Raw genomic sequence first — 15,193 nt, 5'->3', positions numbered from 1 at the left:
CTCTTAAATTGCATGCTATTTTTTCAGATCATATCTCCAGTTTTGGACTCTAAGAAGCTCTCCTAATACACTCCTAGTCCTTCCCAGCTTGAAGTCATCTCCAGATTTTACAGGCATATCCTTCATTCCAAGTCTGTCTGGACTAAACATGAAAATATTGGCTAGTACCTAACCCAGCATAAACCCCTGCCAAACACACAACACATTCTTCCTTTTAAACAGAAACCATTGCTAATTACTCTAAGAAAAGTTTTCTAAATAGGTCTGCATCCAGTCCATGATATTTTCACCTAAATCACAATTCCCAAATTTGCTCAGGACAATACTGTATGCGGCAGCTGAGATAACACTACTAAATTCAAGAGACATGACATCAAGTGCTTCTTCTCCAGCTATAAAGTTGTTATCCTGTCAAAGAAAATTATTAGATGGCTTTGATACTATTTGTTCTTGACAATTCTGCAGTGGCTATTGATCATGTCCCTGTGGTTACATATGATTTACCTGATTATTTATTTCAACATTTTTCTAGGAATTAAAAATTACTTGTCTGGTTTATAATTTCCTGCCTCTCCTCTGCTTTCCTTCTTCAGAACCATTCAAGTCCCTGTTACCCACAATAGTGGGTAAGTTGCTATAAGCACAAAGGTTGCCAAAATCAAGTGCTCTAGTAGAGAACAAAAGTCATAAGGAAAAAAAACCAAACAATAAACAAAAGTTATTTTTTATGTTTCCTGGTATTACACAGATCTTGTAATGTTTAGGATACCCATTCATTATTTTAACTGCTTTGGATTAATATTTATTTAAGTAATACCATTAATAACAATTATTTAATGAATGACAATGGTCTTTTTTTATTCTGATCAAGATTCAACTGACACAAACTCAGGTCATTGTGATTATCATGAAATCACTGTTGTCATTGCACCCATCTGAAGAACTCTTATATTTCTGGAAATGGGAAATGGTAAGAAAGTCCTGAGCACTTTATTTGCCTACTTTCAGGACTCAGCCAAACTACCCGGGCTGCAGATGGTTTCAAGCAAAAGTGATTTTCAGCCAATGAACTACTTGGTGAATGTCTGGGGCAGCCAATCTATTCACTGCTGTATTTGACACAATAGATAAACCGTCTCTTTTTGGTACAAACTGTGGAAGAATTATCCATGCCTTTGCTAACTCCAGATCAAACCATTGTATTGTAGTCAGCCTTAATTCTCCCATGAAGACATCTAGGATCTGAGAGCATTGATTAGAAACTAGAAACAGAATTTTTATTAATTAATCGATCGAGCATATTCTATACACTGGTTCCCTACTGGCATGAATCGCTGCGTTTTTGTCTTACTGCCAAATTATGAGTAATCAGTAACCTTTATGGTTCAAGCATAAGTACCTGAAACACACATGTGCTTTCCTATATGACTGAGATGGTCTCTGTATTTACGTGCGGTTATTGAAAATGGAAGATTTTATCATATTTTCTCACCCAAGCTGACTTGAAAGAACAAAAGTTCATATGTACCTGCCCTGAAAGTCAAATCCAATAGATTAATCCAGGCTTTCTGAGGAAGGACAGGAAGGCTGTTTACAATTTTTTTTTTTTTTAAAGGATACTATTTTGTGTCATTTAACACTGTACTTAATGAAAGACCAATTCCGCCCTTTTTCAAACCACCTGCTACTCATCATCTCAGTCCTTGGTGTCCAAAACCTACTGCTCCTGAGAAACAGCTGTTTTACCTACTGCTCCTGAGAAACAGCTGTTTTTCAGGCCAGAAATAACGGGGGGGGGGGGGGGGGGGGGGGGGGGGGTGGTGCAGATCAAAGGGACTTAAATATACTTCTCATAATAATGCCTGTACTTATATAGCACATTTCATCCTGAAGGGAAAATAAGAAGGGTATGTCTTTGTACTTCACAGATTTTTTTATTATTTTTCAAATTCCTCAAAATTAAAACCCCTAGATTTATCAGTGCTGGAACAAGGAAAATGAGGTCTCATTGGATTATGATTTTCCTAAGCTAAATCAATTGCATCTCTTCAAACCTGGCTGTAATTCAGCTGGTGGTTGCTTTTTGCTCCTAACTCATCAAAAAGCTCCCCCTTTCCAAAAGGGGCAAGAGACATAAATCTTTTGCCTCTCTCAAGAGTTCTTAAATTACTGCCAGAACTGTCACCTTGGCAGATGCACAAACAGCAAAATCATCCATAACCCCCTCCACTTGAGTCCAGGTAACGCGCCTGCAGGTGTTCTGATCACTCTGTGTAGACCTAGGCAGAGTTCAGTGATGCTCTGTAACCCGGCAGCTATAAATACAAAACCTGATAAACATACACTCACCAATTTCCCTGGAGAGCTGGGTGAACGCCTCCACGCCACTCTCTCCGTAGTTGCCTTCGGAAGCCAGCGTCGACACGTAGTTCCACCCAAGGGCCGTCACGATGTCAACCATGGCCTGTGCTTGGTAGGAGTCCGGTGGGACCACTCGAGAGAAAAAGTCATACCTGGTGTTATCGCTCAGTTCTGGAGCTGTAGATGCATAGCTGATTTGAGGTATCTGCAAACAGAATGACAAGTCATTCAAGCCAATCTAATACCATTTTACACTATACACTTGTATGTTTCAAAGGCTTAAAATAGATTATGCACAGGCATTGCACAGAACTGAATATCTTGTTTTAATTAAATCAACCGATCAGAAAGCATCTCAGATTTTGTGAAATGTCAGTCAAGTCTTATTGTATAACACTCTCACCAAGAAATAATGCATTCTGCTTTTCTCCAGATGTCATGATTCTTGACATGTAAGTGTAACAACTTCTTTTTTGATCCTGGCTCTGATAGGAACAGATGAAAGGGGAAAAAAAAAAAAAAAAAAGAGGAATTCTTACTATTACTACAGAAGATGAAAAGGTCGGGTTTGATGACTGTGATTCTTAAAAATGCTACACTTAAATTTGATGAGTAAAATTTAGATTATTTCCATTTCATTGTTTTGTGTATTTATGTACATGCAAGTGTGCTTTCCCATTTTATTCCTATTTTTCAAGCTCTGCTGTAGATTTTTCATTTTCCAGTTTTAATATGGTATTGTGCATGATTTAAGAATATGGAGGCTATGTAGTTAATACCAAAAGCTATTTAATGAAAAAACATGGAAAAAAAAATTGTCTGTATACAGTATACATATAGAGAAGGAGAAAGGTTTAAGGATAGTAACCTTTGTACAAACCACCATAATATTCTTTGTAGAAACAAACAAAAAAAAAACCAAAGCAACTCCAAAACACACTAAATAACTGAAATACATTTTTAAAATAAATTACTATTTTCATAGGAAAAAAAAATGTAGGGTGATTTTCTATTAACTCTTATCTTAAAGAAATATTTTGGAAATGTCCAGAAGCAGCTGTCTGCAAGCAATATTCAATTATTCTGAAAAGTAATTTGGTGCAAGAAAGTTTAATTAACATTTATGCTAACTTAAAAGGGGAATGATTTTCTCATTTAAAAATGGTAACTCTGATCAAATAATCACTAGCTTGAAATGAAAGATACTCCAAATATTGCACTGCACTGTAATCTATATTAATAGTAGGTGCTTAATTCACATCTTACAAAACATAAAATAGTCTTCAAGAAAACAATCTGAACAGAGTTCCTAAATTGATTCTGTTGAGACCTGAATTTAGCAGTCCCAGATAACAGGTGATCTGGTAAATGCTCACTGTCACATTAGATGCTATAATAGAAGGTTTTAGTGCAACCCTTAGGTCGTGTACAGCACTTCCTTATCAGCACAAACTAGAAAAGGGATTTGAGGCAAATATAAGGGATTCAGAGACTCTGGTCATTAACCATGCAAAGACAGCATAGACTCTTACAGCCTGAAAAAACAGTTTATAGCCTAAGGGATGTCAAAATCATTTCTCAGTCAGAAGCAAACAAAATAAACTCGTATGTATCTTGGCTATATCCTTCTTTAAGAAATTTTCTACTCATGGAAACGCCTCAGAATAAATAATCTGAAATGTTGTAATAGTAACAACCAGAGAGAACACAAAAAAAAGGAAAGGGAGGATCACAGGAAAAGTAATCTAAAGGTCGTATCTCATGGAAATCAGTATTCTGAACACAGCAAAGATCCACCAAGTAAAAATAAAGGATAAATTGTCCTTACAAAACTTGCCTTGTATAAATTCCCTTTCTTTCAGAAAATGTTTGAAACATCTTTATCTCTTTACAGACAAGAGATTTTGCCCTGTAATAACACAATTATGCGCATTTAGAGGGGATATCACTCCCTTTCTAAATTTGCCCTATCAGTCTCTAAACCAGCCATCTTTTTCCAGATGGAAAAAAATAAAGACAACCTTTGTGATTTTACTCATTGTGCTCCTCGGTGTGCCATTTCACAAATTCTGTGGCGTTGTTGCTTTGCTGAAAGTTATTTCATCAATAATGTTCATAAAATCAACACTAGTAAGAGATCTTTTAGACAGATACTTTGTCATTGAAAACTTTCAAGCCTAGACCACAGAGTTATATCCATTAACTTTCTCAGTTCCTGTTTCTCTTCAGGCATGTGATGAATAAGAAATCCTAGATATGTGTTTGTATGAGAGTCATTGGTTCAACACAGCAATGAGGTGTTTCAGATCAATAAGCGATACTGTACGTACTATGAAAATCCTTATTTTGGGGCCTTGGAAAAAGCAGAGAAGAGATGCTACTTTCCTACTTTTCAGCTCTTTGTAGTTCAGCTTCTTCCCTAGAGTTATTTCTAATAACAGTGGAAGAAAATGGAAGGTAAATACTGTCCAAACCCGATACCCTGAAATCATTGGGCACACCTAGTAGGCTTAAATCACCACTGTTTTATAACTTCTGCCAGCTTTTCACTACCATAAAAGAACAATATGCCATGTTAAAGTAGGGAGAAAGACACTCTCTAAATAGCAAGCCATCCCTAAGTTTTGAGAAAAATGGTTTATGCAACAGAATATGTAGTTATTTTCCATATTTCTTTTTGTATACATCCCTCATGGTTATAGACAACACTTTACATTCAAGAATTTTCTCCCCTAAACTGCAGATCTCCCACCCAGAAATACCTCATGGATTTCTTTCTGTGAAAGCATTTTATACAAAAGTAAACAGAAACTTCCTTCCTTGCCTGCTTTTAAATGTACATTTGTATACAGGGGGGCACTGAAAAGTAGCTTTAAAATTTGAGGGTTTGGGGTATGTTCCAAGTTACACAGTTACTGAAAAGGCTTGGAACAAGACTCAAAGAAATTGTTTGGCATGAGGACAAATTGTTAGGATTTAGTGGTTCAATAATCCATGAATGAAAAATATATACATTAAAATGAAACAACTCTAGTTATGGACTGTAGGTTTAATAAACCATTTTACATGTCCCCAAGTACATTTTACAAGATAGAGCATAATGCTGCCTAAGCAAGGGAACTGTTATGCTCTATCAATTCAGTAATACGTGCTTTTAAGACTCCCTAAATACAGACTGTATTTATACTTTAAGTTCCACTGGCCCCTTGAGACATAAATTTGCATTTTGAAAGAGACCTGTAAAGGGGTTTTATATTTCTCATTCTAGATTTCTCGATCTAAATTTTCAAAATTAAATACAATATGTGTAACATTTACATTGTATTTAAGTGCTATATAGCACTGTTAATAGCGTATTTCCTTTTCTTTGGGGGAAAAAAAGGGAAAAAAAAAGGAGGATTATATAACCACATTTGAATCGGTTATCACACAACAGCTGTCACATTCACTGACAACGGCTAAAAGCATTCACGTTTGAATGTTCATTGATATATATTTTTCTATTCTTTCCTACTCTATGGTTTGGCCTCCCATTAACCTATGATAAACACTCAACTTCTAGTGGGTGACAGACTTGAACTCTTTGAAATAATTATACAGAGGAATTCATAGAAGCCTTATTTTAATTGTTATTTTAAGCTTGAGCTATCTGTTAAATGTTTAAAAGCAAACATTTATAGTGTGGTGCTTTGAAACAATATCCAGTTTTAGTTATGTACTGGTCTTAATCCTGGTGCATACTGAACCACTGCTGAAACTACCAGCAATCCCTCGGTCCTTAAACAAAGTCAGTGGTGGCTTCATCCCATTCTATCATCCAGTCACTGGCATCGGAAAATGATTCTGCATGCTTAAAAAAAACAAAACAATTTAGAACAAAGAAAAAAAAAAAGAAAAAGAAAACAATTGCTGATAACTAAGTAGAACAGCTAATCCTTCAAGATACATTCAAGCCAAAATCAGCAGTCAAGAAGAGTCTGTTTTTCCTGGATCGTTCTGTATACATCTCCTAGCTGATTTAAAATCTGTCTCTAAAGATCTCCCCTTCCCAGAGGATTAGAGAAGATGGAGCAGTTACTTTCAGAACTAACTGTCCACAAAGCGTGACTGTGGCAGCACTTCAAAGGGGGAGCAATATCTGTACAAGATAGCCACCAAACATTACTACAGAGCAGACTTCTACTCCCTGATGGAGATGTGGACAATTTCTGAAGTGCCAAAGGCAGCTAATGTAACTTCTCATTTATTTCAGCCAAGTGGTAAACCACTTTCAGTACCTTGTACACTGAAAATGAAAGCCACCTACCACTCCCGAATCCAGGACTATTCATAGGGAAGCATTACCCTGGATCTGTTTGGTGGGTCCAGTGCTGGGATTCAAACCCAAAACCAGAGAGGTGTTACACTGAGGACAGCAGAGGAAACAACATGACCTAGGGTTGCCCTTCCAGTAAAGTGTCTTCACCACAGCAGGCAGCTCTTAGTATGCCATCTCTTCAATGGCACGCTGTCCAAGTTTTGGACAGAAGTTCACTGGAACCTTTTTTATTGAGCTTTCAAATCCATTTGCATGCTACATTTGTCAATGTAAAGTATCAGCTGGCCATTTGAAATGCCATCTTCCTTTATACAGCCTTTCAGCTGAAAGCATGATTTGGGAGCAGAGTAGCAGACAGTGAAATGAGCTAAGCTCATAAGAAAAAAGACCTGAGAAAGGAATCACTGGTAATTTTGAACATTACAGATTATGAGTTACACTCACGGCAGTAACTGCACTGTACAGTCACCCAGAGTAATGGGCTTAAATCACTCGCATCTTCAGTTTCACTACCCACTCAGTCCTATCACTACTAACTTCAACATATCAACTAGCATTTTATTTCCCTTTTCCATTCTCTCATCACTGAGCAGTCTTTTTTTTTTTGAGGAATATTAGCAATACAATATTAAAAATAGTAATAATTGTAGCTAACAAATTGAAGTCAGGAAACTTTAGGTTAATGATTGCTCAGTATCAACTGGCATTTTACCACCAACTAATAAAGCTTACAAAGGAGTAAAAATGCTTGAAATAAAATTTGACTGTGGAAACACATTTTCAACTTGGTGATTTTTTTGAATTTTAAATGTCTACCATTAATCATTAATGGCCCTGTCTTTTCAAGATTTTTATTCCCTCTTCTGTACAGCAAGAAAGAGCTCTTTGTGAGCACAAAAAACTCACAGCAGTGAAATGAATCCTCAGGGTCTAGATATTGAACAGTTGCTGAATGAGAGCTGAGGTCACTATATTTTAGCTATTAGTCACATTTGTAAATTGCCATCAACCAGAGCATCATCTTAGCCTGCTTCCACTTCTGAAAAATGTGTCAGCCTGCAATACAGTAATGCTAAAGTCATTTAGGGTAGACATTCAAGATTCAAAAGTTTGATGAGGCTTAATAACATCTTGCACTATACCAAACAAGATTAAAAATGTTCTCTTTTGTTACTAACTGTAGGAAGAGATGAAATGCACCCTGAAACTGCCCATTTCTCTCCACTGACTATAAAGGGAGCCTGGGAGATTAATTCAACTGTTGTACACACACTATGTAGAACAATACTGTAAACAGCTACATGTCTTCCATTGAATCTCACAATCCCACTCATTTTGGCTACACATGACTATTAAGACATCTGTGCACAGATAATGATGAACTTCCTTCTGTGATGTCTCCATCTTTCCATCTATGACAAAAGCTGAATAGGCCACCTATGCCATCATTAGGGACCTTGTTTCATTCCTTTTCAGAATAAACCAACATTAAATCATTCTGGGAAGATATAACATATTAAGACTCAGTAACGCCTTTGGAGATGTGAGATGCCCCGTTCAATGCTCAGAGCAGCTGAGCAGGGTGACACCTTGCCAAATCCACCAGCTACAAACCACCTCTGCTAGAGCTGATGCTGTGGAAAAGTTTCAGCATACGAAGTTTTCTGATTCAGCCTCTTTCCATGGATTTTACCATGAGGAGGAGCAATCTGTGACAAAATATTTTCCCAGTAGATGTATATATGTACTCACTTATATTTATAAACACATGTAATTCTAAACTGTATTTATTTAGACATATACACTTGAGGCTCTCTCTGTATATTAAGGACACTCAACCACAGTATTTATCATGTGTCCAGAACAAATCTTGTTTAGGAATTACCACAGATTTCCACCTCTCCCCCCAAAAAATATGTTCATATCAGCTAGGGAAAAAGCAAGAAAAAATAGGTATGCTTTTCACCTAGATGAATACACTTTAAAATGTATTTAGTTCAAAAAAGTTTAACAGAATTTAAACGCTTTGGAAAGGGAAAGAACAAAAGTATAATCTGAAAGCTGACATCAGCTGATTTAACTTGGAAGGCAGGAATTTTTTTAAATCCATTAGAGCTATTCTAAGTCATTCTGTTTGCAGTAAGTATCATAGCAGCTCCTGTCAAGGGTGCTTGCAATTCATACACCTTATGATGAGGAGCTAATGATAAGGTCATTTCAAACCTTTCGAAAGTTCCCTGTGTGTTTGTATGGGTATTGTGCAAAGATATGGTCTTTGCGATAAAATGCAACATAGCTATTGCTATTTTTTCCCCCAAACACAGGGACAGAAGTGATCCATCACACGTAAATGTTTTTGAGCTGGGATGGGTAAATTATTTTACTCTTTCTTTTCACTTCCTATTACTCTTTCACTGCCTTTACTTTACTTCTGTTGCCATCAGTTACCTTCTGAAGACATATTCCTGAGCAGAATGTCTCTTCAATGAGCTGCACTGATATTTTCTCAAGAAAAGGACATAGATGAGAATCAATGCAGTACGGTTTGTTGCCAACAAAATTATTTCTACAACCATCATAGGTTGGTCCAGTATGTGAAAAATTACAGAGGCAGATGGAATCGCTAGCCCAGTGGAAATACAGGGATAAAATCAAACACGCAAATCCTCTTTCATTACTGATTTTCTCTTTTTTTCCTCAACTACAGACACAGTAATTATCTATCACACCTATCTCTTGTGGTCAAATGGACTAGCAACTACAGTATTCTGAATAAACAATTACCCTAGAGAAAGTAATTTCTTATAGTTAATGCATGTAGTTATATAGTATCAGATTATGGGATGAAAAAATATTAAAGCTCCATTGCATTGCATTCTATCCCCACCAGCCAGAAAATATCTTTCATAAAGTCTAACCAGACGTGCTACAGCAAGAATATTTTAGTTTGTGACCTGCTGGGCTGCCCTGGTAGAACAGGATGCGACAAAGGAGGAATGTGTATAATATATAGTGTCCCAAATTGAGAAGTAGTTTCCTTCCAGTGGGTTGAAGTAGGTCAGGGACTCATTAGAAGTCATTACTTTTAATTACACACAAGGGATACAAAAGAAGAAAATAATAATAGTAATAATGTGATATCACAATCTCCAATCCCATAATAGATGCGGCATCTATGAAACAAATTCACCACTCAGGAAAGTACAGGTCTCTGTGCTGTGTGATGCACTTTAGGGCAAAAACATTAAAAGGATATTTATGCATTACGAACATTTTTACAGCTGAAGCACATCTTGTCACACTGTGCGTCGCTGTGTAACTCCAGGAGGATGAGAATCCATCTAAGGACAGCTTGAACTGTCATCAATGTTCTGTGCAAGAGAGTCTATTGATAAATGTTTAACAATGGCATTTTCTCAGTAAGGGAGCTCTATTCTGGTATTTCCACATCATTTTAAATCCTGGGGTTTGCCTCTCTGAAAACCAACTACGTTAAGCAGTTGCACATTAAATTATCCACCATCTGTAGGCAGCCTCTTTCTAAATATTTTAAACCCAGCTGAGGTCCAGGCACTGAATGATAAGCTGAAGAAGCAGCAGATCAAATGAGTAATATTCATACTGAGATCAAATAACAAGGAGGGAGGAGAGGGACGACCTTGGGCTTGGGAATGGCTGTTAGCTCTTCCTTCACAGTTTCTTATGTTCTCCAGTCATCAGATCAAACAGGAAGACAAGGATGGTCAGATAGCTTTAGGGACTTCTTAAACTATTAAAATTCCTTTTCTACTTGTTGGGGAAACCCACACTTAATTACGTGTATCGATATGTTAGACTTGTGTCAATCTCTGCTGTGCACAGTGTGAACTCTGATATTTCAAAGCTTTTTTTAGCTCTACTTTCCTCATTAGAGCTTGTCATGTCAGTGTCTGGAACTGTAATCTCTTTTGATGAGTTCGAGAAAAATATACAAAGATGTGCATTACTTTTGGTCTGAACTAACAAAGCCAACTTTTTATTATTATTCAGCAGTAATAAATTTACCTAATAGCTCATAAAGTATTCCTCAGTCCAGATCAGGATTCCTTTACATTCATTTACTAATTAGTACCGTAGAGAGCACAGCAGGCAACTTCAGAGACTCACCCGTGGGGACACGCAGTTGTCCACAGCAATTTTTCTGATTACAGAGACCATCATTATGGAAGAAGAGGGTGCTCTCGGCAGGATGCAAGATGGGTGCTCTGCTTAATGGACAATTCTGATCTTTGCATTCACTTTTTCATGCTGCAAGGCCACTTCAGCTTACACCACTGGCTGAGCTTTGCTATCCATGCTGCCAGCTTAACATCCTGAGATACAAGTAACTGAAAAACGTCATGAGAAGGGAAAGCAAATTTTGGTTTGGTCACAGCTCTCTCCACATTTGTGGACAATGTTAAGATATGTAAATGGGGCTCAGCTGGCCAGGCACACAGGCGCAGTGCTTTAGCGGGTGCTTTCACATGTTCTAGGGTATGCTGCTTACACTTCAGCTGTGAGCCCAAAAAGCCCGGCTTTCCTGTAATCTGTCTGCCCCACGCTAATGACTTGGATACCTCATATCAGACTGCATTAAGGGAATCCTTATGATTCACCATAGCTAGGGATTCCTTCTGCAGCATAAGCAGTTCATATGGGATTAAAAGCACCATTTTAAATCCATATATTACAGACTTGGAAGAAGAGAAATGAAAGGTGTCCCTTTTTTGTGTGTTCAGATGATTCTTCTTAATTTCTTAAAACAATCAGGCTTGGCAGTTAAACAATTTTACCTTGAGTTTTTAACCTTAAAAGTTATAAGAACAAAACATTAGCCAGTCTCAAGCCATTTCCAAAAAATTAAATCTTTCCTGTATTACCACAGTGAGATGCTAAGTCCAGTTGCTACTGGTAGAAAAGTTGAAGAAAAAAGCAAAACATTTCCAATCAGAAGATTGGAAGTTATCTATGAATTAAGCTCTGAAGCCCATGCGAGTGATATCCAAGCCTTCCTTTCTATTCAAAATGTACTTTATTTTAAAATAGTAGGGTGGCTGTGGAAAAAAGGCATCCTCCTCCATATGGCTCCTGAACACCATATGGCAATGTCTCTTCTTTTCCATCATTATTACCAGATTTCCATTCTGATTTCTGACTTAAACACTATGGTTTATCAGTACATTGATCCATGGATTATCTTATCAAAAGGATCATGGCAAGCAGAGAGATGAAAATCCAGGCAACCCAAGTGAGAGCACAACAGCGTATATACAAAGTAGGACTACACTGCCACTCATCTGAAGACTGTCTGCAACAGCTCCTACAGAATTTTGGAAATTTGTGAAAACCTAAATATTAAAATCCATGAACTGGACAGGTGCATTGGAAATGAAGAATTCACCAGGGTGGGGAGAACAAAACAAAACAAAAATACTGATTACCTAAATTAATCATGTGATCAAAGCTATTTCAAAGAAAGTGTTTTCGTTCCTTGTGTTTCCAGCGTCAGAGTCTGGAACCCTCAAAAGTACAACCTGGCTGCCAGTGGGCTAATCTTACTTGGCCCTTTTGAAAATCCCAGCCTTGCACCATAAAAAGGTGGATGTAAGTGCATTATCTATCATTTGGGGATTGTTCTCAAGAATAACTAACACAATCTCAGCCTAGAAAAAAGGAGCCTTGTAATATGCGCTCAAAAGTACACTGTACAAAGTACAAAAGTACACCTTGTCCCCTCCCTCCACCAAAAAACCTATATTGAAACCTGCATGTCCAAGCTCACGCAGCAACTTTGTACCCACTGTTTCCACCAAGGCATTTTGCTGACAGTCTTTGGGGCCTTGAAAAAGTGCACGGTGCTTTGGAGACTGCTTTCAGGAATAAGATTGCCCTGAACGTCAGGAATCACAAAAGAAATTCTTCTATTTCTATATAAAAATATTTTTATGTATGTATAAAATATGTACACAGATGCACACACATATACCCTGTGTTGGGCCATTTTTCTTCCCTTTCTGACACAGTAGTCAGTGGTTTATACTTCCCCACTGGGGAGGCTACCCAAATCTTGTTTCTAAACTGATATTGTTACTGACTCAATTTGAGTAAGATGAATTTTAAGAAAAGCACAGCTTGAAGGAAGTAAGATCACTTGAAGAAATAGAGAGATCTTGCAGAGGTTTCCTACCTGTACAGCAGTATATTCTTAGCTTCTCTATTAATACAGAGAAATAGAATATTGGGGAAAGCTTTCTAAAAATAGTTCAATGCTATTTCTTATTGAATGGTTCCGTATTTCCTATACATATAGATAGGTACTTTTCCCTGACATTTTTCCCCTTTCTTCCTATAACTCATACTTACTTTTTTCCCCTCAGACACTTCAACAACTTATAGTTCCCTCCTGCTATCTTCTTGATGTTTTCTCTCTTTCCTCTCTGTGAACATCTCCTTCTTCCCAGATATGCCTTTTCCTTCACACCTGGTTTCCCCATCTCTTCTCACTCCCTCCTCCCTTCTCAACCACAACTTAACTGAAGTGAGAAGGAAGAGTGGACAGTGATTAGTTTCTAAAGAGCTGATTTAGGATTTTCAGTTCCAGCTCTGCTTCTCCCCTTCAGCAGCCTACGGTTCAGAGATACTCAGTGTTTCCACTTGGCCCAGCAGAAAGGGCAAAGGGGAACTCTTCTTCTGTGAAATAAGCCTGGACAGGGTCACTCCTCACTCTCATCTACCGAGTAAGGCTTCCCTCCCCATAATAGGCATTTCTGCGCTCTGACTGCAAGGGGAACACATCCACAAAGTCAGCAAAAGAAGTATTTGATGTAGGAAAAAAGCCTGTATTGGATGAGCATTTCACATCATTTCTGCAAATTCTCCTTTTCCCTATTTTTATTCATTGCAATTTAAGTATAAATCAGTTTACTGTTATCACCACCATACAGCCTTGTTTGATTGCTAGCCTTAGCCTTCCCGGCTAGTGCGATGGAGATTTCCTCCCTAGCTGTGACTCTCCAATATCTCTAAGTCCAAATACAGATGATATATAAGTCCTTCTGAAGGTTCTTAAAAGTCCTCCTCAGTTAGCTTGATCCTGTAAGTCTGGCCCCACCATGAACGCCCTACTTCAGCAGCTCAGCAGGATGCTGAAAGAAGAGGGTGTGAGGAGCTTTCAATAAGCTCAAAAAGCTCCACCACTCATTTTTTCCCATTTCAGCAATCCCAGTAACACCCCATAATTAGTCAGAGGCAGGGCTTGCTAACAACCACTTTATGCTGGCCTGCGAAGCGGCTCCCCTGCCTGCCTTCATGCCTACAGTTACCAGCGCACCTTTGCCACACAGCACAGCCAGGCAGTGCTTCAGCAGGCAGCCAAGAGAACCTTGGCCCTGGGTCTCCATACAAACCTTTGCTTTCACCTAAAGGGAGTGAAAATGATCACGTCAGCCCACGACATATTTCACAGAATTCAGGGCTTTATTTGGCTAGAACAAGAAAGCAATTGGTCCTATTCTGACCAAATATTGGGAACCTTTATATGCTCAGACTGCTGAAAATGTTTCCTTTGACTGATGCAAAACACCTGTTTTTTAGCTTGATTATAGATCTTTTTAAGAGAACCCCACATTTACCACAGAGCGTTTCAGTCTGCAGCTACTGTATGCAGCACATTGGTGTACTGATCAGTAGTCTTTGGAAATCTCCTTTTGTATACTGTGCACAAACGATTTGTATTAGGAACTAGAGTACCACTGTACCACTTCTGAATACTATAGCAGCTTTTGATGAGTGAACATCTTTTATTTTGAAATTGTCCTCCCTCAGTCTGTTGCTGCATATGTTAAAAGACCCCATCAAATGCAAAATTACACTAAACTAGATTTAAAAGTGTCAAGTGCATTGAATAAACATTGGAGACATCAAAAGCCTCAGTGGATGCTCCTGATGACAAGTGGTGTGGGAATGCCAGCCTGTGCTGAGCCTGATACAATTCCATTTCTATCTACTTATTGAAATTGCTTCACAGATATATTTCTGCATATCAGTGTCACCTATCCACTACCAGGCACTGGAAGAGTTGGTTTAAAATTGCCAGCTGAAAGAAATCAACATATTTTTCCATGGAATATCAATGTCATTTATACCTCTTTCAAAAAAAAACCAAAAAAAACCAACCCACACAACTTTGAAGCATTTTTTTTTTATGTCTTTAGTCTGTCTTCTCTTTCACAGTTTGTAGATCTTACTTTTTAATCATAAAGGCAACAAAGAACCAAGGTTTATTGGAACAGAATTTGTGGGCTCCGTCTGGCACATGGGCTGCCTATGCAACATATGATGAAGTTAAGCACCTTGGAATGGGATTCATATGATACTTCCTGAGCTAGCCAGTAGGAAATACTAAGCAAGAGATGTGTCCAAGATCACATTTCTTTGGTGTAGGTGGAACCAAGACTGCAGTTAATAGCCCAAAGCCATCTTCCACACATAAGA

At 38.0% G+C, this 15,193-nt stretch overlaps 1 protein-coding gene across 7 annotated transcripts in view; it reads right to left on the bottom strand.

The window, feature by feature from the left end:
• The window catches only part of GRM8 (glutamate metabotropic receptor 8), a 358,092-nt gene that overhangs the window by 286,764 nt on the left and 56,135 nt on the right, over window positions 1-15,193 (bottom strand). For 6 of the 7 annotated variants that reach the window (XR_003923503.2, XR_003923502.2, XR_003923505.2 and 3 more), the window contains one exon: window positions 2,350-2,566. Coding sequence is in view for 2 of the 7 variants with exons in the window: in XM_030015133.1 (XP_029870993.1) it covers window positions 2,350-2,566 (217 nt within the window). In the remaining 5 variants the exon portion in view is untranslated. Of the gene's footprint in view, window positions 1-2,349; window positions 2,567-2,764; window positions 2,786-15,193 lie in introns of those variants that run through there. The other variant, XR_003923506.2, reaches the window with a different exon arrangement.

The sequence above is a fragment of the Aquila chrysaetos genome, chromosome 5 (genome assembly GCF_900496995.4).
Source record: "Aquila chrysaetos chrysaetos chromosome 5, bAquChr1.4, whole genome shotgun sequence".
Lineage (NCBI taxonomy): Eukaryota > Metazoa > Chordata > Aves > Accipitriformes > Accipitridae > Aquila > Aquila chrysaetos.
The sequence above is the reverse complement of the archived record's forward strand: the minus strand, read 5'-3'. Positions and strand labels throughout refer to the sequence as shown.